This window comes from Haemaphysalis longicornis, unplaced genomic scaffold (genome assembly GCF_048455015.1).
Source record: "Haemaphysalis longicornis isolate Haplotype H1 unplaced genomic scaffold, Haemaphysalis longicornis Haplotype H1 scaffold_3, whole genome shotgun sequence".
NCBI classification, from domain to species: Eukaryota; Metazoa; Arthropoda; class Arachnida; order Ixodida; family Ixodidae; genus Haemaphysalis; species Haemaphysalis longicornis.
In genome coordinates this window covers 129,698,368-129,725,765 of record NW_027526335.1, presented here as the reverse complement: position 1 = coordinate 129,725,765, position 27,398 = coordinate 129,698,368, and the positions used below count along the sequence as shown (strand labels likewise).

The following is a 27,398-nucleotide window of genomic DNA, read 5'->3' as shown; positions in this document are numbered from 1 at the left end:
CGAAAACATCCAGACTTGGCGCCAGCTTCAAAAAAATTTTTTTTTCTCCCCCTCTCTTTTTTCTGGTTCCGTTATCTTCCCGAAATGTGACTCCCGAGAGGTTCCAAAGATTCGGCGATGTGGAGAACACGCATGACATGAAAGCGAGAAGAACGACACACACACACACAAAAGCGACTAGACTGAAATGCTACGTTAGTTTGTATTTTGTGTTTTCTCTCTCTCAATACAGGGATATTCCTGTTCTAATGCGATATTTATTGAGGCTAACACGTCTTCCGGCCAACGACTGTTCCCGCCAGGACTTTTCGGGTCCCCTTTTGAAGCTCAGCTAGTGTGCCGGCTGCCATTAGTCCCATCGACTTGAATCATGAATGATGTCTGGAGCGAGGAACGAGGCTTAGACGGAACAGGTAATGAGCTGCAGGCCGAAACCCGAAGGGAGTGTGTTTACACAGAAGCGGGGGGGAGGAGGGGGGAGGAGGGGGGAGGAGTGCATGCGCAAGGAACGCGCAAACTCTGCTCAGGGTGGTAGCTTCATCTTCGATCGTTGCTCTCCGTTGTCGAGGTTTACCTGCATTAACAAAACATTAAGACTCGGAGAAATGATCGGAGCGGGTGGCTACAGCACAAGCCCGCCAGATTTCAGAATGCAAAAGAAGAACAGGTCATAACATTAAAGGGGAAAACATAAATGAAAGCAAGATATATGTTGCCCGAGAAATCAGATATATTATGCCGATGTTAGTCAATAAGGTTGTTTTACTCGAAACCATCACAAGGTGTTATATGAATAAGATATTGCGGGGCATAAGTAATTATCGACCCTGGAGAAGCCGACGGAACTGATCGTAGATAAGCGGACACAAATAAATTTGCTGTTTGATAGCTGATTCGCCGGTTTTGCTTTAAGTGACACGCACGGAACAAAGGAATTTGCGTGTTCCAGGCTTAAACATGCAACAACGCTGCAGCCATTTACAAAAAAGCCCGGGTTACGGTCACGCTGTTTTTGCGGCAGTAGAACTGAAAAGTGTGTCGTTGTCTTCGGTAGCTTCTGTCTAGTGTTTCTACCCCGGCCATAAACTTGATACGATAGCAAACCAAAAACCAGCTTGACATTGGAAGTGGTTACGTTGAACGTCAGGAAGCGTCAAATGTTCGAGTGCACAACCACCATTTTTGTCAACCGCAAGCACGTTAGACACCCGATAGCCAACCAGAAAACACTTTCAGTCAGGATAGCGAATTCACGAAAAATGCACGAAGTCGAGGATAGGGTCTCTGGGCTTTTTAAGACGAGTGAAGATTAATTAGCCAACATGGGGTCCTAAATTGCACCGAAATCTCCAAATACGGATGCGTGTGTATTTTGCCTCCTAGGGATAAAAAAAAAAATAAATCAACCACCCCTCTGACGAAACGCAACGAAATGGGAACGCGAAGTATTCCAAAATTAAGTCCAACGCCGAATAAACCAGCCAAGAAGCGAGAGGACCCACATCACACCACCTTGCCATACACATAAGGTGTATCTTGTTTTCGCGCTAGATGATAGGCGTAACATTAAAGGGTCAAGAAGAGAGCTGAGTGGGTCAGGGAACAAACGCGTGTTAAGGACAAATTAGTAGAATTTACGAAGAAGAAATGGATGCGGGCGGGGCATGTAATGCGAAGGCAAGATAACCGTTGGTCATTAAGGGTAACAGAGTGGATCCATAGATAAGGCAAGAGTTGCAGGGGGCGGCAGAAAGTTAGATGGGCAGATGAGATCCAGAAGTTTGCGGGGATAAATTGGTCGCAGTTAGCACAGGACCGGGGTAATTGGAGATTAATGGGAGAGGTTTTGCCCTGCAGTGGGCGTAGATAGGCTGGTGATGATGATGATGGTGATGAAGGTGTTTCTCATCGGGACGGTTTACTGCACTGCGATCGTGCTCTCTAGCGCTTTATTGATACGGACATTTCACGGCTTTCTCTAGCGCTCAACCATCGCCGTCGTCAGACGGAGGGGTGCATTTTCTGTCTAATTTCGCCCGTCCATGCACCGCTCCCCAAATTCAAACTGCTGAGACCATGCCGGAAGGGCGCGATCGGAAAGACGTCGGCTTCACAACGTGAGGGACCCAGGTTAGATTCCATCCACGGGAAGCGTCATAATTCTTCTTCACTTCACCCGGGATCATCATCGCCATATTCAGGGGAAGTTGGCTTTCAGGCAGTGCGTTTTGGGTGGACTACAGACGGCATCAGTGAGAGGCTGAAGCATTCGCTTTAGCCAACACCACGACCGCATGTTGGTTCCTCAACGTCGCGCTCAGTTCCGCGACGCCTTAGCCACTGAGCTACCATGGCGGGTGGGAAAAATGTCTTAGCGTGATGCACTTTGGACAGATCTTTAGTTAAGAGCTATTGTAATGTCAACCTTCTCCCATATCCTTCTATTCCTATGTATTCTTCCCTTCCTGTCCTCCCCCCCCCCCCCCCCCCCTACACCAGCAGGCGTTCCGGTGTCCGCCCCCTAGGCGAGACAATTTACGGCTGTTGGTGGATCTTCCTTTTCCAATGAACAATAAATACATACATACATACTACTCTTAGCAACAGAAAAGCGCACGTAAGCACGAGGACAAGCAAAAAAATTGGGCCCATCTCCCCGCGAGGGGGACTCGAGTAAATGCGTCGCATAGGGGGTGGGTGTATTGCGTTAACGTTTAGTGTTTGGGGAGTTGGTGGTAGTGAATGCGTTGTATCAGCAGCTTCTTGACGTAGTTTGAATGACTCAAGGATATAAGGCGCGTTCGTAGCCTCCCATTCTGTGTCGGCTTTGTGGCGCAGTGGGAAGAGCACCATGTACATTGCGTTCCGCCCGCAGGGTCGAGGGATCGAAACCAGGCGCCGGATAGTATTTTTTTTTATATAGTGTAGGGGGAGGGGTGCGGACTACGACTACGGACGTCAACGCGGGTGACATCGTGAGTTACTGAAATGCTCTGCATTTAAAACATATTGCACAAGATTACATAGATAGACGCTCACGTGATCTGTCAGTTGTTGTAGGGCTCTGTTTAACCGAAGCTTATATGACTACGGTTTTGTGTAATTTATGTCTGCGAGAAAGAACTACCGAGGCTGCACGTGTATTCGAAGTGCTAGCCGTTTTAAAGAGCGATGCGTAATACAGCGCAAGGTGGTGAAAAACGAACGTCTATGTATGCGTGTCCCCTGATGTTTCAAACGGCCTTTGACTTCGACGGCTACCGCGCAGTTATAGAACCCACCGAGAGGTGCGTCTTCCCCACAGAAGGAGCTCGGTATTATGACTCCTGAGCGGCCCACGCTCTGAACGCTTCGAAAAAGCCTCTCTTTGATTGCTGCTACTTAACTCGCAGGTTGAAGTGACCCGAGTGCGGGACGGACATAGACAAAGGTTCCGTGCATTTGTATTCTGTGTTTGCAGGAACGCCTTGCGGCACAGCCAACTTTATCGCGAATGCTATATTAAAAAAAAAAAAAAAAAGGACGGCTGTAACTGCATGTGGCTTCCTTAGAAATGACCACCGTCAACGTTCAAGAGCAATAAAATTCGCTCGTACACTTCGCCCAAATTCCGTGTGACCTCTGTCATGTTCGAAATAGCTTCGCTGGTAATCCACCTTCGCAGAGTGGGATTAATGGCTCGCTATTTTATTTTAATATCTTCGAGACTTCAATTATGAGTCAAATATATCAACACCAAGCACTGCCTTTGCTATGTACTCCGATGGAAGCAGTGCAAATGGAAGATTGCAGCATATACCAGCGTGAAGCGAAGGTATGCGCAGCCGTTGCGAGTTTTTCTTCGACGCCCCCTGTATTTATTGAGCATGCAACAACAACAACAACAACAACAACAACAACAACAACAACCATTTCGCTCACACAGTGGCCGCGAAACTTGAGAACTAAAGAAGCACGAACTAGAGTTTCGACAGTATGAATGCTGAATACTCGTTCTCAACAAGTACCACGGAAGAAACTGCGAAAATCCAAACATAGCTTCAATTAGCTTCCGTCGACATTTAGTTTACCTCGTCCACTAATTCATGTACCAGTTTCATGTACCAGTTTCAGTTTCAGTTTCACTAATTCATGTACGATTCATGTACCAGCTACGCCATAAGCAAACCAACATCGATGCCTCCAGATACATTACACTTAAACAATCACGACCCACGCGTAAGCAGCACCCCGAAATACTGCAAGAATACGCATTCCGCACGGAATGTTTCAAACACTCATTCTTCCCAGCCACCATAAGGGAATGGAACGGCTTAGCAGCCATGATTACCAGCAGTAATTCTTTAAATATTTTTTCAGCTCTTGTTGAAGCACATTTGCGTTCGGAACCCTAACGTTGCGCTGTTGTAGTCATCTTTGCAAAATCGATTGTTTTTAGGCTTTGTTATTTTGACTCTTTCGCACTGTAATCATTTGAATGTAGTACAATTATTGTTAAAACGTTGTTGTTAGAACTTGGTTAGAACTTGTTTGAATTTGGTTGTTAAAAATCGTGAGAACTTGGTAACATCAATGTAACGCGTATCCTAAACGATGTATAACTTACGGATGTTTTTATTGTGTGCTTTTATTGTGTGTCTTCCGATGTCCTTCCTGCGAAAATCCCGACTAGGGATTGGCAGTATTTCTAAATAAATAAATAATAATGAATGGGAAGTGATTTTCGAAGTTTTTTGTGTTTGTGCGCACGCAGATGCGTCCACTCCATGAAGCAACTGCTCGTAAAAATTGTTGTGCTGCACGTGCCTGCGTTTGATAGAGCCATCGTCACGTAGCGGGGGTGAGAACTGCTCTGCGCCTCGGGGCATTTGCTTTGGGGACCACCGCACCGAATAAAAAGTGTAAACCGGCAGCTCGCCCCATTTTCCTAGGCAATTTCGCGGAACGCGGGGCGCGTGCCTCGAAAACGTTGATGAACACCCGGAGGCCGCTTTTTGGGCCTGTGTGTAGGGAAAAACAACAAGAGTGGCAATTCCCTTCGTTAATGAATGTGCTGAAAATGAGACCGTTCTGTAACTATCATCGTCGTTTCCACGTTGTTTCGTCTCGTCGACGTTTACTTAACGTCTTGATTTCTTGGAGTTATAAAATTTCCCCCTTTTTTTGTCCTGGTCAAAAGCGGCTACCAAAAAGCAAGATCGTTCCGCATTTTCAGCTGTGCTGTTTGGAAGCAATATATGCACAATCTCTTAGTGCATGTACAGTCTTTGTCAAAATTTTCTAGGCCAAACCTAAGCCTTCTGGACCACGAAAAATTCAAAAAATAAACTTAATATTCAAAGATGGCCAAAATTATTTTATTACAGTAAAAAAGACACGTGCTTTCTTTATTTTTTTCGGCGTAAAACGTTTCAGTCTGTGTCAAGACGTAAGCTTGCACGAAAAGGTAAAAAGCGCGACTTGGACAACGACAATAGAGAAGGACGACGGGACAAGCGCTCACTTTCAACTAACATTTATTGAGGCATCGTCTCATATTTATACATGTACCAGGAGCATGCGCACTTTGGAACACTACGTAGAACGAATCAACCAGAGAACATAATCACAGTGACATTTTCAAAAATTCACACTCACTGGCACGCAAAAGAACCGAAGTATCACTGACGCATTTATCACCTTTCTGCTTAATATGGAACGCTTCTAACAGCTCTCTCGCCACGGAATTTTTACTCCTACCGAGAATCCTAATCTGGTCAAACAGAGGTCTGCACTTTTTCAAGGGACTGACAGGCCTACAGTATTTGCAGTGTGCGGGTAAATGCGCACGCGTATCATTGTTAAGAGAAGAACTATGCTCGCGTGCCCGGTCATTCACACACCTGCCCGTCTGGCCGATGTAGGCCTCCCCGCATAAAAGCGGTATCTCGTAGACTACACCGACGTCACACGCCACAAAGCGCTTGGCATGCTTCTTTTCGCACTTTTTCGGTTTTGGCTTGCCGGAAATTTGCGCACACAGGCGGCCAAGTTTCTGTGGAGCAGAAAACACCACCGGCACTTGGTACCGTTCTGCCACTTTTTTCAGGTTGTGCGTAACCTTATGTATATAGGGCAGAACAACAGGCTTCACCTTAGGTTGTTCTGGCCGCCTCGCACCTACTTGGCCTTTGGCTTTCCGCAGCAAGGCTTCGGCAACACCCACCAAGACATAGCTTGGGTAGCCGACCGACAGAAGTCTCTTCAATTGAGAGTCAAAGCTCTCTTGAACAGCATGTGCACACGACTTCTTCAGTGCAGATTCTAAAACCAGAGACGCTATGGCCCTTTTGACAGTCTTTGAATGAGATGATGAAAAAGGCAGGAGCTGTTTACGGGCACGCGGGCGATAGACCCAACAAACATGGTCGGAAGAAAATTTAAAATTGATATCCAAAAACTGCAGGGTGTCATCACTTGGAATCTCGTGTGTAAATGCAAGACCTTTCCCATGGCGACTAAAATTCTCTAAAATCCCTTCTGCGGCTGCAATGTAGTTAAAAGAACACTGTTTTTTTAAAACCACTAAAAAATCGTCGACATATCTAAATACACGCAGAACAACATCCTTGTCAAAACTTAAAAGCAAGTCCCGGTCAACACTAGCAAGAAAAATATTGCATAAGACTGGCGCAACGCATGACCCGATACAAATTCCTTGTTTCTGAATGTACGTGCGTCCTTCGAAAGAAACAAATGTTGCGTCCAGATAAAATTCCAACAACCGCATAAAACAATCCACCGACATACCACAAGAATTCTGGAACTTGACCACGCCGTTTACATCGATGCATTGCCTAACAGACGCAAACAGTTCCACGTGCGGGACAGAATAAAATAAATCTTCGACGTCAACCGAAAAGGCAAACCCTACCGTGGCGTCATTCTTAATATAATCTATGACTTCAAGTGAATTTTTGGTGATAAACGGGTCGTCGAGGTTAAGGCTACCAAGATGCCTTTGTAAAAACTGGCTTAAATGCGACTGCCAAGCACCGCGCTCGCTAACAATACACCGGAAGGGCATCTTATCTTTATGTGTCTTAGCAGTGAAAAACACGCTCAAACAATTATTGTTTTTACAACTAGTAATGGCCTTTGCTAGACGGGGCAGCTCAAGTTCCCGACATAATTCCGCAGCCTTTGCTTTCACCTTTAGGGCACTTGCCTTCACGGGTTTGAAGCTCTTTTCTATCGCTTGCCTTGATTTCTCATTGAAAACACCAGACGGCATCGCAACAAACCCCGTGAAGGCAAGTGCCCTAAAGGTGAAAGCAAAGGCTGCGGAATTATGTCGGGAACTTGAGCTGCCCCGTCTAGCAAAGGCCATTACTAGTTGTAAAAACAATAATTGTTTGAGCGTGTTTTTTCACTGCTAAGACACATAAAGATAAGATGCCCTTCCGGTGTATTGTTAGCGAGCGCGGTGCTTGGCAGTCGCATTTAAGCCAGTTTTTACAAAGGCATCTTGGTAGCCTTAACCTCGACGACCCGTTTATCACCAAAAATTCACTTGAAGTCATAGATTATATTAAGAATGACGCCACGGTAGGGTTTGCCTTTTCGGTTGACGTCGAAGATTTATTTTATTCTGTCCCGCACGTGGAACTGTTTGCGTCTGTTAGGCAATGCATCGATGTAAACGGCGTGGTCAAGTTCCAGAATTCTTGTGGTATGTCGGTGGATTGTTTTATGCGGTTGTTGGAATTTTATCTGGACGCAACATTTGTTTCTTTCGAAGGACGCACGTACATTCAGAAACAAGGAATTTGTATCGGGTCATGCGTTGCGCCAGTCTTATGCAATATTTTTCTTGCTAGTGTTGACCGGGACTTGCTTTTAAGTTTTGACAAGGATGTTGTTCTGCGTGTATTTAGATATGTCGACGATTTTTTAGTGGTTTTAAAAAAACAGTGTTCTTTTAACTACATTGCAGCCGCAGAAGGGATTTTAGAGAATTTTAGTCGCCATGGGAAAGGTCTTGCATTTACACACGAGATTCCAAGTGATGACACCCTGCAGTTTTTGGATATCAATTTTAAATTTTCTTCCGACCATGTTTGTTGGGTCTATCGCCCGCGTGCCCGTAAACAGCTCCTGCCTTTTTCATCATCTCATTCAAAGACTGTCAAAAGGGCCATAGCGTCTCTGGTTTTAGATTCTGCACTGAAGAAGTCGTGTGCACATGCTGTTCAAGAGAGCTTTGACTCTCAATTGAAGAGACTTCTGTCGGTCGGCTACCCAAGCTATGTCTTGGTGGGTGTTGCCGAAGCCTTGCTGCGGAAAGCCAAAGGCCAAGTAGGTGCGAGGCGGCCAGAACAACCTAAGGTGAAGCCTGTTGTTCTGCCCTATATACATAAGGTTACGCACAACCTGAAAAAAGTGGCAGAACGGTACCAAGTGCCGGTGGTGTTTTCTGCTCCACAGAAACTTGGCCGCCTGTGTGCGCAAATTTCCGGCAAGCCAAAACCGAAAAAGTGCGAAAAGAAGCATGCCAAGCGCTTTGTGGCGTGTGACGTCGGTGTAGTCTACGAGATACCGCTTTTATGCGGGGAGGCCTACATCGGCCAGACGGGCAGGTGTGTGAATGACCGGGCACGCGAGCATAGTTCTTCTCTTAACAATGATACGCGTGCGCATTTACCCGCACACTGCAAAGACTGTAGGCCTGTCAGTCCCTTGAAAAAGTGCAGACCTCTGTTTGACCAGATTAGGATTCTCGGTAGGAGTAAAAATTCCGTGGCGAGAGAGCTGTTAGAAGCGTTCCATATTAAGCAGAAAGGTGATAAATGCGTCAGTGATACTTCGGTTCTTTTGCGTGCCAGTGAGTGTGAATTTTTGAAAATGTCACTGTGATTATGTTCTCTGGTTGATTCGTTCTACGTAGTGTTCCAAAGTGCGCATGCTCCTGGTACATGTATAAATATGAGACGATGCCTCAATAAATGTTAGTTGAAAGTGAGCGCTTGTCCCGTCGTCCTTCTCTATTGTCGTTGTCCAAGTCGCGCTTTTTACCTTTTCAAGCATAATGCACCAACTTGCCCAACAGATTTGTTTAAGTAAGCTTGCACATTGAATTTTTTGCTGTTTGTGCACGTTTGGCGTGGCCTAGAAAATTTTGACAAAGACTGTACAATTATATACCCAGAGCACCGCTGAAATGCAACGATTTCCGGCACCACACATGACAAAGGTAGGTAGTAAAAACAATAATTGTTTGAGCGTGTTTTTCACTGCTAAGACACATAAAGATAAGATGCCCTTCCGGTGTATTGTTAGCGAGCGCGGTGCTTGGCAGTCGCATTTAAGCCAGTTTTTACAAAGGCATCTTGGTAGCCTTAACCTCGACGACCCGTTTATCACCAAAAATTCACTTGAAGTCATAGATTATATTAAGAATGACGCCACGGTAGGGTTTGCCTTTTCGGTTGACGTCGAAGATTTATTTTATTCTGTCCCGCACGTGGAACTGTTTGCGTCTGTTAGGCAATGCATCGATGTAAACGGCGTGGTCAAGTTCCAGAATTCTTGTGGTATGTCGGTGGATTGTTTTATGCGGTTGTTGGAATTTTATCTGGACGCAACATTTGTTTCTTTCGAAGGACGCACGTACATTCAGAAACAAGGAATTTGTATCGGGTCATGCGTTGCGCCAGTCTTATGCAATATTTTTCTTGCTAGTGTTGACCGGGACTTGCTTTTAAGTTTTGACAAGGATGTTGTTCTGCGTGTATTTAGATATGTCGACGATTTTTTAGTGGTTTTAAAAAAACAGTGTTCTTTTAACTACATTGCAGCCGCAGAAGGGATTTTAGAGAATTTTAGTCGCCATGGGAAAGGTCTTGCATTTACACACGAGATTCCAAGTGATGACACCCTGCAGTTTTTGGATATCAATTTTAAATTTTCTTCCGACCATGTTTGTTGGGTCTATCGCCCGCGTGCCCGTAAACAGTCACTATCAGAATCATCGGAATCCTAGAGGTAGGGGGAATCCCACTCCCTCGTTGGATAGCGGGATTGTAACCTCCGGCGCTAGTTTTCACTCAGCTGCCCCGCATAGCCGCCCAAGGGAAGAAAGAGGCCGCTTTCAGGTGGGCCCGGGCCCTAGCACTCACCTCCGAGGGTGAGCTCTGCCGTGCCCTGTGCCCAGTCGTAGTCGTTGAGCGCGAAGCACTGGTACATGCCCTTGTCGTCCCTCAGCACGCTGGGGATGTGAAGGGTGTCGCGCGTCAGCATCTTGACCCGCGACGACACGGGCTGGCCGTTCTTCAGCCACACCACGGCCGCCACCGGGTGGCCCGAGGTGCTGCAGTTGAAGGTGGCCGGGGCGCCCTCCGTCGCCACGGTGCGCCGGGGACGCACGGACGCCGTCAGTGGCGCTGCGAACAGTCGGACAGCGGTGCTTGTTAGGAGACAGGACTGTTAATTAGCATTTGTTATCACTGATGACAGCCGTGAACGTGTCAAAGGGGCCATGAAGACGATACCGAACTACAGTAAAATCTCGTTAAACCATACCCGCATAAGCGGTAGTTTCTTTGTATACATAGTTAAGCCGAATCGCCGACTCGGTTTCTCTTTAACCTAATACATTCAGATGAACCGTAGTGCCGGTTAGTACGCACTTTCTTCGCGGTCCGTCAGGTACGGTTTAACGAGGATTCACTGTGTGTTCAATTTGAAAGAACTAGCTTTTGGAAACTCGCTCAGCTCCATACAAGCCACGGCAGTCGTTTTTAAACTGAGAAATCACAACAAATATTGAAAAAAAAATTAAATTTCGCGCTAGAGCGATGTTTTATGGGCAGGAGTGACGTGATATGGGCAGGCACTGAAACATAGTTATAACGTTAGCAGTCTGGTGACACGATCAAACGGAACTGCAAGCCACAGTGCAATCACCCAGTCATGTTTCTTGCTGGTGGCTTAGAACGGCGGCTTTCAATCGCACAAACAAGATTCCGTGACGTCATAGAGAAATTGCCGGAAGGTGGCTGGGGAGACGCCACTGCAGCGTCTGTTTTCCCTAATATCCCCATTGTTTCTTCGAAACTTGCGCTAAAATTGGTGCCATTGTTACAGCAACAAATCACTCTTTTTTAATAAACCAGCCTTGTATTTTGCCTTCACGGCTCCTTCACGGTTCATGTCCCATTCATTTTACCTTCTCTATCTGTCTCTCTTCAAATCGGCGTTTTTATGATGCCCTGTCAATCTGTAATTATCAAGCATTGGTTTTGTACACCTGGCGCTTTCTATGTGGTTTTTATGGTCTGTTTTATGAAATGTGTATTGCACTCCCCTATGAGGTGTACTATATTGTTGTTGGGTAAGTTAGACCATTTTCTTGTACTAGCGCCAGAGTGACCAAGAGTCTTACTGATGCTTCACCGCTGCACTCAAAGGTGTACGGTGGAGCAAGCTTTACAGGGGCATGCAGCGCCAAACTCCATTCGGGCGGAATTCTCGTAGTTGTAGGGTCGCTTCACGCATTACATATAAGCGCGAAATGAAACGAATCAATGCAGAAATCCCCACGGAGGATAAAAAGCGTACATAGTTCGATTCGTTAGTCCCTTCTTCACTACACAAGATTATGCGACAAACAACACCGACTCTGAACAATCGTTTCGGACACTCCGTCGCAAATACAGGAGACATCATTGGTTGTGACAGAGTGCACAGTGACGCAAGAACGAATCAAAGAACATGTTAACGGGAAGCTGTTGAGCGAAGCATTTGTGTATGGTGTCCACAGTTAAAAAAATAACAATAAAATGCCGAGCGCTCGTGCATCGAGCGCCCGTGCCTCGAGTTCGGCAAGCTAAGTATACCCACTTAGGGAGGTTGGCCAACATTGCCCCCCCCCCCCCCCCCCCCCCCCCCACAAAAAAAAAAAAAAACTCCCCTCTTACTTTACCCCCTTACCCCCTCGTGAGTTAATAACCGAGAGTCAAATGGCTTGCTCACTCCGCCGCGACAATGGGGACAGGAGTCATGCCACTTTCTAGAGCCAGAACGCGTGCTAGTGCACACGTTGCACCTGCGGCGCCTAGTTTAGGTGTGCGCGTTTCATTCGCTCGTTCCTAGAAGGAGACCCCCTGCTCCCATCGTCGCCGATTGCAGCTAATTTGCTTCTTCGCTGCCGCAACGATTTTTACTCCATCTTTGTTGCTATCACGGCGAAGAAGAAGCAAATTAACCGCCGTGATGGTCGGGAAGGTTGCGTACAGCTTCGCTACCTTCAAGCCTTACGCGGTATTGTGAGCTTCCTAATTGCTTTTTTTAGCCCTTCAGATTCGATACAGAAAATGGAACTGTGGTGGCTATTGCCCGGCGATGGCTGCCTCCGGACGGAATCAGATTGCAAGAATTTTGAGGGGCCCCACCCTTATTTGTTATGCAAGGGCGAGGGGGTTGGAACAGTCGAATGCGTGCCCAGTCCGCCGGCCCTGGACCGTTGTGGTTCGTAACGGGACAAAGAGGCAGCCGGTATGATAATGAAGTTTTCATAATCGTCGGCTGTCTGCGGCGGCAATCTGCTTTAGACTATAGAGTGTCAACGAAAAAAGCTCCTGGCGAAAATATTATGCTGAAGCTGAACGCGAACTGTAACACGGCTTTAGGTGCATGCCATACGCTACCGCCACCGTCAACAGCTGTACTGCTCACTCTGCAGTACCCCATGTTCCCCCAAATGCCATGTTCCGGAGAATCGAGCGTGGTGGCCGCAACCGAGAAAATTTATATTTTCCAAAATTTACTAGCGAAAAGCAAGCATGCTCACCAAACTTTCCCGTCACAAGGCACTGGCCAGGAAAGTGGAGCAGTGACATATTACGCGCACGGCTGCGTGTTCTGTTTTATTTTCTGGCCCCCTGTACGCGGTACTCCAGAATCACGCAAGCATACTGGGTTAAAAAAAAACATGGACGTTTTGCTGGATGGGAACTGTGCAGGATGTCAGTCATGCAGGAAGGAAGTTATACAGGAGGGCATTATACAGGATGTGAGAGGCATAGGAGCTATAGGGGATGGCCAGTGTACGCTGTACGATACCTGTATAGCGTGGGCGTACAGGAGACCGCTATACAGGACCGATATAGGAGCGGCGGTCTTCCGCAAAGCTGGCTCGATCATTAGTGGTGCATGAACTATTTGCGTAATACGCCTCGAGCGCGGCCTGTAGGGGCGCCACTGAAATCCCCCTAGCGGCCCGTTTCGAAAGCAGGCGCGGGAGACCCCGGCCCGCTCCCCCCTGTCGCCGTTGCTTTTGGGGCTCGTTCAAGACAGCGATTTATCGTTTGTCCGCGTTCGAAATACCGAATAACGCGGAGCAGGCACTCTGTTTGCAAGCGTGGTGTGTTCACGAGAGTATAAACGTTTATGACGCGATCTTAGTGAGATGTATATGAGCGCCGGGCGTGTGTCACAGGCCGGCGTCCCGAAGCCAGCATTTGCATGCAGCTGATTGCAATTCCGCTGCCCTGAAATTTAGTGGCAGTGTCTCCGTAAGCAGTGTTTCCTCCGATGGTCATGTAGCGGCCATACACACTATCATGTAAATCGACTTTGTGCACTTAGAAAATCCAGCGGAGCACTCATACCTGACAGCACGCAAGTTACGCCTGCCAATATCACATATCAGAAATTGATCAGTACCATGAACAAGCCAATGCGGCATAAATTTCACAAACATTGTACCAAACAAGTACGATGGATAATGCAAAATTACACTCCGGAGTCAGCACACGAGGACAAGTTTAATGCTGTGTCGTCTTGTCCCGAGGTGAGCGCTCTCAAAGATTCATCTGTTACATTTATCCTCCACAGAAGTGCGAAGATCCATGGGCTTATAGAGTAATCCGCGTCCGTGACCAAACTCTTCTTCAAAACATCGTCATATGACACAGGGAGACTGCAGAATCTAGCATAAACCGAAATCAGAGACTCTTATCAGATACGACACTCCAACGAGCCCGTGTGTACGAGATTTCGGCGCACGTTAGGATCTCCAGGTGGTCGAAATTAATCCGGAGCCCTCCACTACGGCGTGCCTCATCGTCTCCGTTTCGTCGGCGCGTTAAACCCTGCAATCAATCAATCAACTCTTCCAACGACACCTCGTATCGCTTGTGAACTGCCTACCCTGTAATCTTCAAAAAATGCGTCCGCCGAGTGATCAGCCGTTCGTTGAAGGCGAAAAACAAACGAAAAGTGAACACGCAGCTTGTGTGTGTGATTACTAAAACGTTCATTCGTTGATTTCGCTCCGTATTTGTAAACAACCGTAGTTGAGCGTCCTCCCCCTCCCCCCCCTCCCCCCCCCCCTCCATGTCAAGCGAAATAGTGCATTTCGCATCTAGTTGGTCTGGTGAATACTACCTTGCCCAAACAAACGTCTTCAGCATTTCAGAGGCTGCACTCGTTTTTTTTTTCCATTCCCGTACGACTATTCTATTTATTCATGACTTGCATACCATTCATTTTCCCGTGGTTTCATTAACATATACCTTGGTTCTTACTATAAGGCATGAGTAGGCATATATCTGACAATGCACAGCCTTTGAATGTACTTAACATTTTCGCGTGGCTTATACTCCCATAAAAGGCACAAGTTTTTGTCAGCTATTGGGTTATCACATCCCCGAAACATATTTTTCTACGACGTACATATTCGAAGCAAAGCCGAATTTGTTGTCTGCGCTGCAAAACGAACCAACCTCTTACAGTGCCAATATCAGGTCTAAACGAGGCGACAATAAATAGAATTCACTTGTTCTGACGTGTTCGAATGTGACAGCGGTGATATGCTGCTGCCGTCGCCGACGCCCGCAAGAGCGGCCAAGAAGCGCGCAGAACCGCCTCCCCGGGGAGCTCTTGTTGGCGTTAGAGCGCTCTACCAAGACGCAGCTGTTTTTTTTAAGTGCCCTAAACGTGCAGTTAGCTTACAGACGTCACCATAACAAGTTGTTTAGCGCGCGGAAAGGCAAAGAGAAGCGAAAGAGAACCAAAACACTGCATGACCACCTATCAGCAACGCAGCGCTAATCCCGCAAACGCCGCGGAGAAGCGGCGGCAGGCGGCGCAGCGATCGCGAATCTCGAGGCGTATAGCTCATCTGTGTCCGAGTGCTTGGTACCGGAACGCAACCCACACTTTGTCGTCTTGCACGACAGCACTACCCACGTATTGCAAGTTTACCTGATACACTTATAAAAAAGAAGAACAGCACGAGATGTCGACATAACGTCATCTTGCCACGCCATTGCGACAAATTGGCCTCCCTATTTCCATGCCCGTTCTACTATCTTTTGGGGCCACATCACTGGGATATAGCACCGAGGGGTGGCTGCAGCCATTCATGCATACGTTTCCGAGACCGGGCGCCTGCCCTGTTAGCTTTGATTCTGGCATGTAGTTCTTCCGGTCCAAAAAGCTCAGTTGTTCTAATAAAAAATCCACCTAAAACTTTCAACCAATTCCATTTGTTCTCTTTCTGCGTATAAATAGAGAGGTGTATTAGTTTCCGGTGTTTTAAGCGGGCGCATTAGCCCTTCTCACGCCCGATTCCTGGCCAATCCCCCACGTGGGTATGATCCAAGTCGCCAGGAACAACAACAACAACAACAACAACAACAACAATATTGTCTTTTCCCGCAATGACCACGTTGCGCCACAGCTTTATTAATACTCTTGAATTTAGGACGCTCAGGTCTGTGCCTGCGGTTGGGAGCGGAAGAAGTTCATCTAAACATTACGAAAGGTTTTAGCTAGGCGAGACAATAAACGCTACAACAGCACGTAACGGGCACTTCGGTTTGAAGATTTTCGGCAGACCATACATTCTGGGTATACACCCGTGGTTAGATACCAGACTTCAGTGTGTGTTGTTGTCTATTCTGTGTTTTTTTCTTGCGTCACGAAGGTAATTGCGTAGTGCTCGCATCTCTTTTACTTTCCAGGGACAGATTGAGGATGAGGGGGTGAGAAAAAAAAGAGTGTTGGGGCTGCTCTTTGATAAAATAAAATAAAAGATGCAGAAGAGGTCGTTAAGTGAGGAATAAAAAATCTTGAGGTGAGAATTAGGTCTGTGAAATGCATTTTACAGGAAACCACCGGCTCCTGAGAACGAGGCTATTATATTTCCCATTATCAAGCCCCCTTAATTAATACGCGTAACTGGGCAAGCCGGGGACGGTCAAAGACGCAGTAAACGAAAAAAAAAAACGTTAAAGAAATTCCCGTCAAACTTTTAAAACTTTTTTTTACACCTTCTTCAGCTCAGGCCTGCTTTCGTATTTTTAAATATGTTTTTCTTTTCGGGAAAATTTGTTTGAGGTAACGGTACCCAGGAGTAATTTCTGGCTGCGGCCTACGTTCACAAATGCTTGCACGCAAAAATAGGCCGATAATAAAACCAAAAACAGTGAGAACAGTGGCGAAAAATATCCCTCCACAGTTTTGCAAGAAAGAAACAAATAAAGCATAAGAACACGGGGGACCCGAAGTGTTGTAACAGTCCACCGTCGGTAAGATTGATCTTCCGGGCAAGCTTAAACCAAATTTAAACAAGTAAACAAGCCCAGAACAATATCAGGTTCTTTAAATTACGCTTGGTTTCTGAAGGAAGCTGCGGATCGATTTTAGTCCCTGCAGCGTAAAATGAAGGCGCTATCAACCTCGGGCATGTCCGGAAAAAAACAGACCTCCATTATAGGCCTTGGATATGAGGACATCCTCATTTTGACATATTTCACTGATGGTTCATTGATAAAGGAGTGTCACAGAGAATGATAAACAGTGACAACGGAATGGTTACTAAAAGGAAACGGCCTCCTACACCTAGTTCCCCCCTAACGTACTCAAACGGCCTCTTTCAAATTTAATTTTGCGAAAGCTTGTCTCCCGTTGGAGACTCTAACAGATAAGGCATAGGAGGCGACGGTGGTAACGACGAAATGAACGAAGAAGGGCTTCGCAAGTACTCAGGGTGTTTCGTAATCTGCCGTTCCTGAGCGCTGCGCATACTGGCGCATTGATTTACGTGGCACGACTGTTGCATAACTGGCTGGCTGAAGTTCGCCGGGCGCGCAGACAAAAGAGTTCTCCGGACCGGTCTCTACCACCTGGGGTCTCTCTTAGCGAGCATGTCGTTGTGATACAGGGGAACAATGCGGGTGAGGCTTGTGCTGCCTTACACCCACGAATGTTACATCATTTCATGAAGGGGGGGGGGGGGGGGGGGGGGGGCAGACGGCGTAATCGGAAGCTCGAATGCTTGTTAAAGTGCGTGCCCAACGTTCTCTCTGCTGTTTTCTTATCTCCCTTTTTGTACCATTGTATGGAGGAACCTCTACCTCGCAATTTACCTTTTATCGTGCACGTTTTATGTGCTCTTACTAGCCCCATTTTTTTCTCGTAACGAGGAAAGGTTCAGGTAGTGTTTTTCGCAGCTATTTCTTTAAGTTGTTACGAAGATAAATGCAGCGATGTAGCTGACTTGAGCTTTCCGTGCAACGAATTCGCATGGTGCTGTGTTCCTCGGTCAAATGATGCATGGGCAGAGTTCGTTTTCTGAATCCCTGTGCGAAATTTAAACCGCACCACTGAATTCGAAGGAGAGGGGGGGGGGGTAGGAATTCAGAAGTGAAAGGGCTTGTTGTGTCGTAGGGGTAAAAGTAAGGAAGGTAAGAAACGAGGAGGAGCTTGTCAGCTCGGCCGTGAGAGAGAAAAAAAAAAGAAAGAAATATTAGGACAGACGCATAGGCACCTGAAAATGAAAAGACTGGCCAACAATAAACGAATGTTACGTTATGGAGTCCCAAAACGTTGCTCAAATTCATGCGGTTGTGCCTTTGCAGGCCTACGTCTCACTGTCTTTAGTATATATCATATGAACATCTTTTTTGCCGCGGCGGCCGCTTTTCTGATGGAGGTGAAAAGCAAAAACACCCGTGTGTCCGAGATTTCGACGCACGTTGAAGATCCCAAGGTGGTTAAAATGAATCAGGAGCCCTCCACGACGGCGCGCGCCTCATCGCCTTTGTAGAGTCGCCGCGTTAAACCCTACAATCAATCAATATGAACATATTTCACAGTTGTTTTCGAGTGTCCACACACTAAGGATATACCTGCTCTATTTTTGCGTACCGCATTTACCGCGGTCTGGTACGCCGCCACCTTGTGGCGAATTAATATTTACAGACTTAAGTTAGGCTCGATTGTGGGTTCGAAATTATGCTCCGAACCGACAACAGGAATTTCCATCGTAGTTACTTGATCGCGGCGTACGAGGTCAGCGATGACATTAATTTAAACAAGCCATTTGGCTTTCAAGCAGCCCCAGAGTTGTGAACAAATTTCTTTGTCCAACATTCTTTAGTGTGCTTTAATCATGTTAGTTATCCCCGTTATTTAGAGATCAACGTATAATGAGGTGAAGCAAATTCTGGCTCAAATTCAACGACAGAATATGTGGGTGACACAGATAACAGTGGAAGCTACCGAGAGATTGAAAAAAGAAGCGGCGAGTTGAGAAGATTTGGGGGGCTGGGGGGCGGACGGAGGATTTATGTGTTCGGTCTACGCAGGGTAGAGGCGGGTGGAAGTCACCGGGAAAGGCCGTCATCTTTAAGTAGACGGTCAATTGCACCTGATCAAGATTTTCCTTCAAATGCTAAACATGACGGCCTCGTATTCATTCTTTTTTCGCGGACTTGTCTTATTTGCCCGACATGCGGGGAACAATTTGGGTGCGTTTGCAAAGTGAAAACATCTGCTACGCCGATATACGGGTTATGAGCGGGAACTTATAGGTCGCAGGGAATAGCACCTAGAACGAATACAATTGGGTTTGTGAAGAAGAAAAAGCTGAGATAGAAATATCGGGGCTCGGTAAGAAGGATACGGCGAACAAACCGATGGAGGGACGAAGTGAAAAATTCGGCGACAAGGAATGGAGCCGAGAAGCACAGGAGTGGTTGGAAGTCAGTGGGAAGGCCTTATTAGTCCTAAAGTGCACCTGAATAGGCTGCTGTCGTTGTTCATGATGATACAACAGGCAATGCGAAGTCGGTCGTGCGTTACAATCACGAAGATGTTAATTAGGGGTGGCAAGTTGTGCGCGGCCACTTCATCGCCCACGATTAATTGCATTTCCCGGCACAAGGTCACAGCTCATATAAGATGCACAGAAGGATGTGTAAACATGTAGGGATTGATCGCGAAACAATAACGAACCAAGGCTTTAAATCGAATTAGACAAACTGTTGAAAACTTTTGGTTTTCCTGTCTGCGGTTAGTGTGAAAGATGAAGATAACCACCTGCATGTTTTTCTTGTAAGCTTTATGCTGTTTTTAGAGCAAAAGCTCAATTAATCCAAACTCAGAAAAACGGCTCGTCCGTCGCAGTGTCATTATGACTTTTTAGCTCAACTAAGGTCAAGCCATCGCCTCAAGCGGCTGCGAACAGCTCTCAGCGCAAAAACCGAGGTATCACTTGGTAGACCTGGTTTAACCGCGTTCAACCAGGGCATTTTTTAATCCTCGTCAATATGTGGACTGCGATCTTCCTTTTCTGTGTATCACCACCGCTAAACCCGCACCTAACCTTTTCGCGGGCTCAGAAATACTGGATTCGTTGCTTGAAATCGGCGCCAACACACGCCACCCTAATATAAAATCTGTACATCTCCCGAGTCTCGTTTGATTTTTACATCGTACCGGCAGGACCTAGTCTGGAGTGTCGGTAAGACGCGGCGACATTGACAGAGTACTCGAAGCGATGCCACCGCCTTCCTTCTTTATTTCTTTATTCGGTAAGATGTCGGTGTGCCTTTGGCTGACGCACCGAGCACAATTACCTTTAAAAGATTGCGCGCGGCAAGACAATAGCTAGACACACGGCCCCCAGGAAGACAGCAAAATGAGCCCTCCGTCCCACCACCTTCATTTTATTAATGTGTGCTGAATTTGACCCCGAACGAGACAAGAGCGGCGGGATGTTGCGGCAAGCTGTCGAGAAATCTATCACCGGTGCCCTCACCAAGCTTGCGTGGCAGGCTGTCGCTAGCTGCTGCGCTATCATCAGGACCTCGCGGAGGTCTCGTTTCGGTCTCGGCAGAGAGGAAGGGCGGCAAAAGCGTCGCCGGGTGCGAGAAAAAGTTGCGCCGTTAAAAACAAATAGGAGGCTGCTCCAGCGCGTATAATATTGAGGCGTGTTTTGAAGGTTCTCGATTCCAGAGGACCGCGGGTGGAGAGAGACCTCAAATATAAGGAATAATTTACACAATAGAAAAGGCTAAGTAGCCGAGCAGAGAGAAAGAGAGAGGGAGGGAGAGAGAGTGAGGTTGAGAGAGAAGAGAGAGAGAGAGAGAGAGAGAGAGAGAGAGAGAGAGATAGAGAGAGAGAGAGGGAGAGAGAGAGGGAGAGATTGAAGTTAATGTAGATTTTGCGATAAAGAGTTGCGCGGCCCTGCCGTTGACACCGATAATCAATCATGTGGGTTGATTTCGACAAGAAGCATCCGGCATAGTTTTTATTTTGACGTTTTTTTCTCACTTTTCAATAGTTGTGTAGCTCAGTTGGTGCTCAGAGGGCGGCTGGGGAATAATGCGAGGTGCCGTCCCGTGCGAATATGAACGCCAGCGTTCGGCTGACTTCACGCGTCGTTAGGTTACCTGCGACCTAGCTTGACATTAGTTCAGGCGGCTTTAATGATATTACAACTGCTTTGATACTCCTGTGGAGATTAGGACCTACGAATATTCATCTTCTTACCTTGCGCTTGTTAGCGCCACTGAAAAAGCTAAACGTGAAATAAAAAAAATAAAGGCTTGTTGTATGGTTAGGGTTACGTGTATTTTTCGTGTCTGCGAACAAGAACACCCGAAACTCCAGGTGTTTTTGAAGGCAGGGGTGTTTTGTTGCGCGAGGCGTCGGAAAGCGAACGTTCCGCTATGTGTGCTGTTACCACGCGGTCACCACCAAGGTCGCACACTGTTCAAAACATAATTTTGGACCTTGAGGATATAAGTCTCATGCTATGCTACGCATCTCGAGCAGATTCGTTAACAATAGGCACCATTTTCAAGGTAAAACATCCGTTACATACACCTCAACCTTTGGATATGCATTTGAGGAAATCAGTTTTTTGTAGGCACCCTTTTCAAGATCAGTATGGTCAAATTAAAAAGTGTGTGCGTGTGTGTATCTTTCTTCCCTAGCTATTCACACCGCCGTCACTGCCAAGAGAAATAAAATTTCCTCGTTACTGTCACCTAAATTCTATGCCGCGTCTATGTCGTGAAAGTTTCGCTGGCCATCCACCTTCACAGGGTGGAATGGTTCATAATTTTGAATTGTCCGCTCACCTCATTATCCTCCTCGGTAAATTAGATTGCGTCGGCATTTCTGGGTAGCTTTAAAAAATGTAGAGAACGCTTAAGCTTCGCCCTTAAAGGGGCTACGAAGACACAGTACAACTTTGCTTATTAAAAAAAAAAAAACTAGACTTGAGGGCCTCACACAGCTCAGTTCCAGCGACGAAAGACGTTTTTTAACCCAAGGAACGCAAAAAGTATTGACAAAAACTCAAATTTCGCGCTACAGCGACGTGTTACGGGCAGAACTGACGTCGTATGGTCCAGCACTAAAAAGGTTATTTTCAGCGTGTTAAAGGGGTCCTGAAATACCTTCCGCCGATGCATGGATGTACATGTAACCAAATAAAGCAATGTATTAGGAATCTCCTCCTGCAAGAATTTTGTTAAAGCGATGAGTATTAGCTGAGAAATCGTAAATCAAAAACCGCGAATTATCGTCGCGCCGTATTTCCTCCTCCTTTCAACTGTTTCTTCGCTGTTGGCCTCCCCTCCCATGATGCTCCGCTCCTCAGCGGTGACGTACTTCCGCTATTGCGCTCCCACAGACTGCCGTCTGCTACGGGCCAGCTCTTTCGGCTTTTTCATCTCTGTAGACACCATGGAGACAGGCTGGAAAAGCGAACGAATGACCTGGCCGCATGTGTGCGGCCTGGCCTTGCCCTTTCGCGGTGCACGTAGCTGCAGTTGGTATCGGCGGCGAACTCGCAGCCGCGTGGGGAGAATTGTGCGCTCGTTCCCTTTGGTGCACCGCGCACTGTTTATCCAAAAAGCGCGGTCTCAGATGTGGCCCCGCTGGTGCCGGGTGTTATTTTGCGGTGGTTGTAATTCCTACTACCGGCGGCATGTGAAAAAAGACATTTTCAACCGACACAGAACCCGTGCACAAAACGCGCCGGATCGGATCGCTTTATCAGCGGCGATGAACGTGAAGGCGAAGAGCAAACCAACGCTGCACTCGATCAGCGAGAACCCGTGTTCTGACAAGCATGTGTTGCATTCAACACTGACGGGAAAGCGTTTGTTTGCACTTGTTTGGATAGTCGTAAAATGTCCAAACACTCCGGCACTCCGCTAGCAGATCAGCCGGCGAGGCATTTCGGAAAACATTTGACAGATGGCGCCGTATGCATTAGTGTGTCGCTACGCAAAACTGATGAGACGCTCTACTAAAACTCCCATCGCGGTGTCACGTAGCGGGACGCAAAAATTTAGCGTTTAGCGTATGCAAAGGCCACAAACGCTGTACTAAAACTCTATTAGCAGCAAAATAGCGTGCGTATGTGAAACCGCTTGCGTTTACAAAGCTGCACGCCGAGCGCGTACGTTTCAAACCTAGTGACATCGTTTAAATACACTGGCAAGCACAGTGTAACGTAGTCAGATATCAACCGTATGCTCAGGCGACAAGCAAGAGCTTGTTTTATGTGGGGCGGAGATTGCGCATAAAGGCCCGTTCGCACTTGCGACGAAAGCGAGTGAGAGCGGCAGGAATTCCGTCGCTTTGTCGCGCGACGATCGTTTTTGTCGAATGGTCGGGACAAATTTTGGTTGCGCGACAGAATTCCCGTCGCTTTCGCTCGCTTTCGTCGCAAGCGGGAATGGAAAGTTCTGCCGCTGCCGTCTGCTACGCAGCTCGGAGGTAACCGCGCGATCTGCTCGGGCCGGATGAACGCGCACACTCCCGCACGGCAGCGCCCCAAGCGGCAGACGGCCGCGTACATCGCTCCCGGCGCCCGCCTGGAGCCCGCCCTCGGCACACTAGCCTGTATATTTCAGGCACTATAATGGAGGAAAGATTTTTTGCTTCCGATGAACCTAGTTCTTTGCCCCTGTGTTTTTAAATACGTGAAGTGGTTAGCACGTCGTCCTCACGCAGCTCTGTATCGTCGTAGCATCGCTGATTGTCCGAACGAAGCTTGCAGCTAAGCCAATGCAGCGACCGAAGCTGTGTGTGTGTGTGTGCATCGCCTCCTGTGTGTTGTGGACGCGTTCGTTTCGCGATGAAATGCGACATTGTACTTCTGCGGGTGGATAGTGCTTCCCATGGTCTGGATTATCTTTCTCGAACGACGTACCACTCAACCTCGCATGGGGTATGTGCAGTGTGCCTGGCTAAAAGCCTTCTCGCTTGCGCGCCAGAGTTGTGACTTGCTGCTCGTCCCCGCAAACCGGGTGTGAGGTGAGTGCCGAATTTACGACGGGCAGGAGGAGGCAACTCATCGTCTGTCAATCGCGGTTCAGACTTGCAACGCATGTTGTGACGTTGCGTTCGTTCGAAACGCATCTCTGGATTGTTTTGAAGTTGAATAAAATGTACGCGTCAAACCCGGGCATTCGGCTCAGGGCGTTCTCTGCGATTGCACCAAAGAAGTGCCACGGGACTTTCTTTATGGTACGTACTCACGTAAGATAAAATCCACGTCGTGTTATGGCCGTGTTGCATTCAATGCAAACGGTTTAGCGTTTGTTTACACTTGTTTCGTTTGTCGTAAAATGTCAAAGCACTCCGGCACTCCGCTGGCAGATCAGCCGGCGAGCCGACGCTGAGCAGACGACTCATCTCTTTGCCGGAAGTGCGTGAAAAAGCCGCCCAATAGCAGGATGTCTAGCTCATGACGAACATCTGGGAATCGATGATGTAGACATGTGAAGATGGCAGCATCCAAAAACACGAAGGAAAGAGTGAGAAAAAAGCGACAAACTTTGCAACAAAAGTGTGAGCTTTCCGCTGCGCGTAAAAGAGTAATACTTGGCACAGGTGACGTTGGCGACCCAATCTAGCGATTGCGCTAGTTCATTTAGTGTGCTCAAAATGCCTTTCAGGGCCCCTTTAAGTGCGAGGTGGCATTCAACTTGTGCGATAAAACGGAACTATAGAGGCCCCACTACAATCTCCCAGTCCCGTGTCTTCTGTGACGTCATAGAAAGGTTGCCGGAAAGGCCTCGGGGGTCGCCCCTGCTTCACGTGTTTTCTTCATTATCTCCATCATTTGTTCGAAGTTTGCGATACAATTCGTATCATTGTTATCGCAACAAAGCAGTCTTCCTAATGGGCCAAACTTGCATTTGTCTTCATGGCCCCTCTAAGAGTGGAAGGCGACAGCTGAGCAGGAGCAGACGTAGATGCGCCATCCACACTCGTCGAAGATGACAGCTCAGAAGAGCACCCCTCACTGGTAGACGGCACCGCAAACACTGCGCCCGGCGGCGTGGCAGACGAGCTATGACGTCAGGATCGCAGCGCCACTCGGCGTACACCGCGACGGATTCAAACTTTGAGCTCCTCTAATGGACCAATCAGGATTGTTCGGGCTTTCGCGCGACATAAGCTCGTTAACGCTCTCGCGTTAAAACTGATTGAAAGCTACGCTGCAAACGATCACGAGTCGTTTGAAAAAATGGCAGGTTTTGTTTTTGTACTTAACCTGTTATCAAGGGCAATCACAATTTTAGGGTATTTACTATCCTCAGTTTATAGTTACCAAATTGCATTATTAATGAGACTTCCTCTCAATTTCTAATGATATTGCAATTTCCGCGTTCGATAAAAATCCAGGAAAGCTCGAGCAATATCTTAGACCAAGATATTGAACCTAAATTACCCAAAGAATTAGGCACCGCTCTCGGAACGGTCAAGCAGATTTATCAGGCTTGGACCATCATTGATACAGGTTCTAAAACACCCCATTTCGTGGGATTTTTGAACCCTTACTCACTCTATGACGGCGCTTGCTGCATGTCCAGCGTCTTGAGATCGAATGTAGGAAACTTGTATACAATGGCATGGCAAATAGTGAACAATTTTCGCTCAGCTTTCCTTTAGTATCGTTCAGTTACACATTTTGTTCGGCTACGTTACGATGAGGTTGTAACCGGAGGGGGGGGGGTTGTGGTTTGCGACAGGAAAAGGAAAGAGATGCACTGTGGATATTTTGAGCTCGGCAGGGAGCTCACCTACATACAACCCAGTGCAGGGGAAGGGAAGTAGAGGGGGAGTGATAGGATAAAGTAGAGAGAGAGAAAAAAAGGTATAAAGAGAGCTGTCAGTCCTAGAAAGCTGTCAGACCAGGCACATTAGTCAGTCACTGCACTCCGGGTTAAAGCCGCTATGTAAGGCCGGTCGTCTCCAGGTAATGAAGCAGATGGGCGAAGACTTCCCGTTGGGTTGCCGCAGGCCCCTTCGGGAACAGAAGGTCCTCCATGCCGGCGCTGGGGAGGCTTCGACGCCGGAGCACTCGGTGGAGCCCTGCTCTCGGCCCGGCGTGGTGGGGGGCAGAAGCAGAGTAGGTGCTCCAGCGTCTCTAGTTCCGGACAGCCCACACAGGGAGTCCTTGCGCCCGTGTCGGTGCAGACGCTCCGCCACTTTGCAGAAGTCGAGCCACATGCGGAGAAGCAGGCAGCGGGTGTCCCTGCTGATGCATGCGGGCAACGGTCGGGGCGCCAGGCCGCTCACGACCCGAGGGTCGGGGTGCATCGTCTGCACCATGCGGGCCAGAGCGGTGCGGGCCGCGTCGGACGCGGTGACGTCTTGGGAGACTGGGGTGCCCTCCCTGTGGGCCTCCCTGGCTCGGGCGTCGGCGTCCTCGTTGCCCCCGGATGCCACTGTTGTTGGTGGGATGATCGACCGCGTGCAGCCGCAGCAGGGCAGTCCTGGAGTCCGTGAGGATGGCCGCCTCGGGGTGGTAATGGGACCCCCGCTCGTGGAGGAGGTCGGCGGCCAGGTGCAGCGCTGCCAGCTCCGCCCGTGTGGAGGTTTTCTGGTACATCGTCCCCTTTCCTCTCTTCTACGTCCTTACTTCCAACGCCACTTTACGCACGTTTATTATTCGGCGCCATGCAGGGCGCGCCTGCTAAACTTTTTAGAGCGCAGCTGTTAAGCTCCCGCTCCTGTGGTTTCGCGTCGCCGTCGTTCTCGTTGCAACCGAGCGAACGAAGAGGACACTTTGGATGAGATGGAACGGGAAGAAAGGCGGATGAGGAAAATACGACGAAAGTGTGAGGGGGAGAGTGGTATGCTGAGGCCGCACGAAACGTGCTCGGCGGCGGCGACGCGCTGCGAGATAACGCCAGAGTAGCGTGCGCCGTCGTGCGTTCACTCATGCTGTGATCACTTTCTGAAACGCATCAGCTGTGCGCAGTCGCCGAGAGAACTGAAGCTTGCTCTGCGCTCAAATTTCACATTAGGTATTATCGTAATGGTCAGCCAATTTTTTTTCCAAGTATTTTTTTTCCTGGAACGTGAGAACAGCGCAATTGTTTGTCTTTCCATTCTTGTGTCCCGTCCGTGGCGCTATTTTTTCCCCTTTGGTCATGTACCAACCAGTTCTCTTCTGCCTTATTCCGAAAACACATTCTATTATCTGACTAACTTTTAAAAATACACACGTCTGCCTCAGTGGCCTAGAATCAGAACAGTGGATTTTCGAGTGAACATTCTGGGTTACAGCCCCAGTAAGGCCAAAGTTTTTACCGAGACCCGTGAATTTTTTTAGTGCCAAATGTTCTCTTAGCTATATTCTGTGCAGTCTTTTCGTAAGTAAGGATGGTATGGCATATTTCAGGTTTTCTAAGAGGTGGGGCGTGGTAAATAATACGAGCCCCATGGGTCCGCTTCGCTTGGCTTGGCTTGCGATGTCTTTTACTCTCCGCGTTGCTGCTGAAGTGTGCTGTTTATTAAGGGGAAAGCCCCAGGTGTTTCATCAAACAAGAAAAACCACTGTAGTCGTTGTCGTTGTCGGCGTCAACACGAATGGTACCAAAATGGCCGCCGCTCTAGAGAAGAAATGAATTGTGTCTGCGTGGGATTCGAACCCGGATCGTCAGATCAGCAGCAATGTGCTCTAACCACAGGCCAACCCTAGCAGAATAGAACAAGAGCTAGCCTGATGCGCGCGCTGTCACAGGTGCACGTGGCAGCACGTGCGTAGAAGGGGTACAAGTGCGCTGACTGTAGGAAGCTGCAGCACGAAG

At 47.9% G+C, this 27,398-nt stretch overlaps 1 protein-coding gene across 1 annotated transcript in view; it reads right to left on the bottom strand.

Moving 5' to 3' along the window:
• LOC144175080 (cell adhesion molecule Dscam1-like) overlaps window positions 1-27,398 on the bottom strand; it is a 159,372-nt gene that overhangs the window by 107,533 nt on the left and 24,441 nt on the right. Inside the window, exon 2 of the mRNA XM_077704126.1 lies at window positions 10,158-10,421. Coding sequence (XP_077560252.1) covers window positions 10,158-10,421 — 264 coding nt within the window. The remainder of the gene's footprint in view (window positions 1-10,157; window positions 10,422-27,398) is intronic.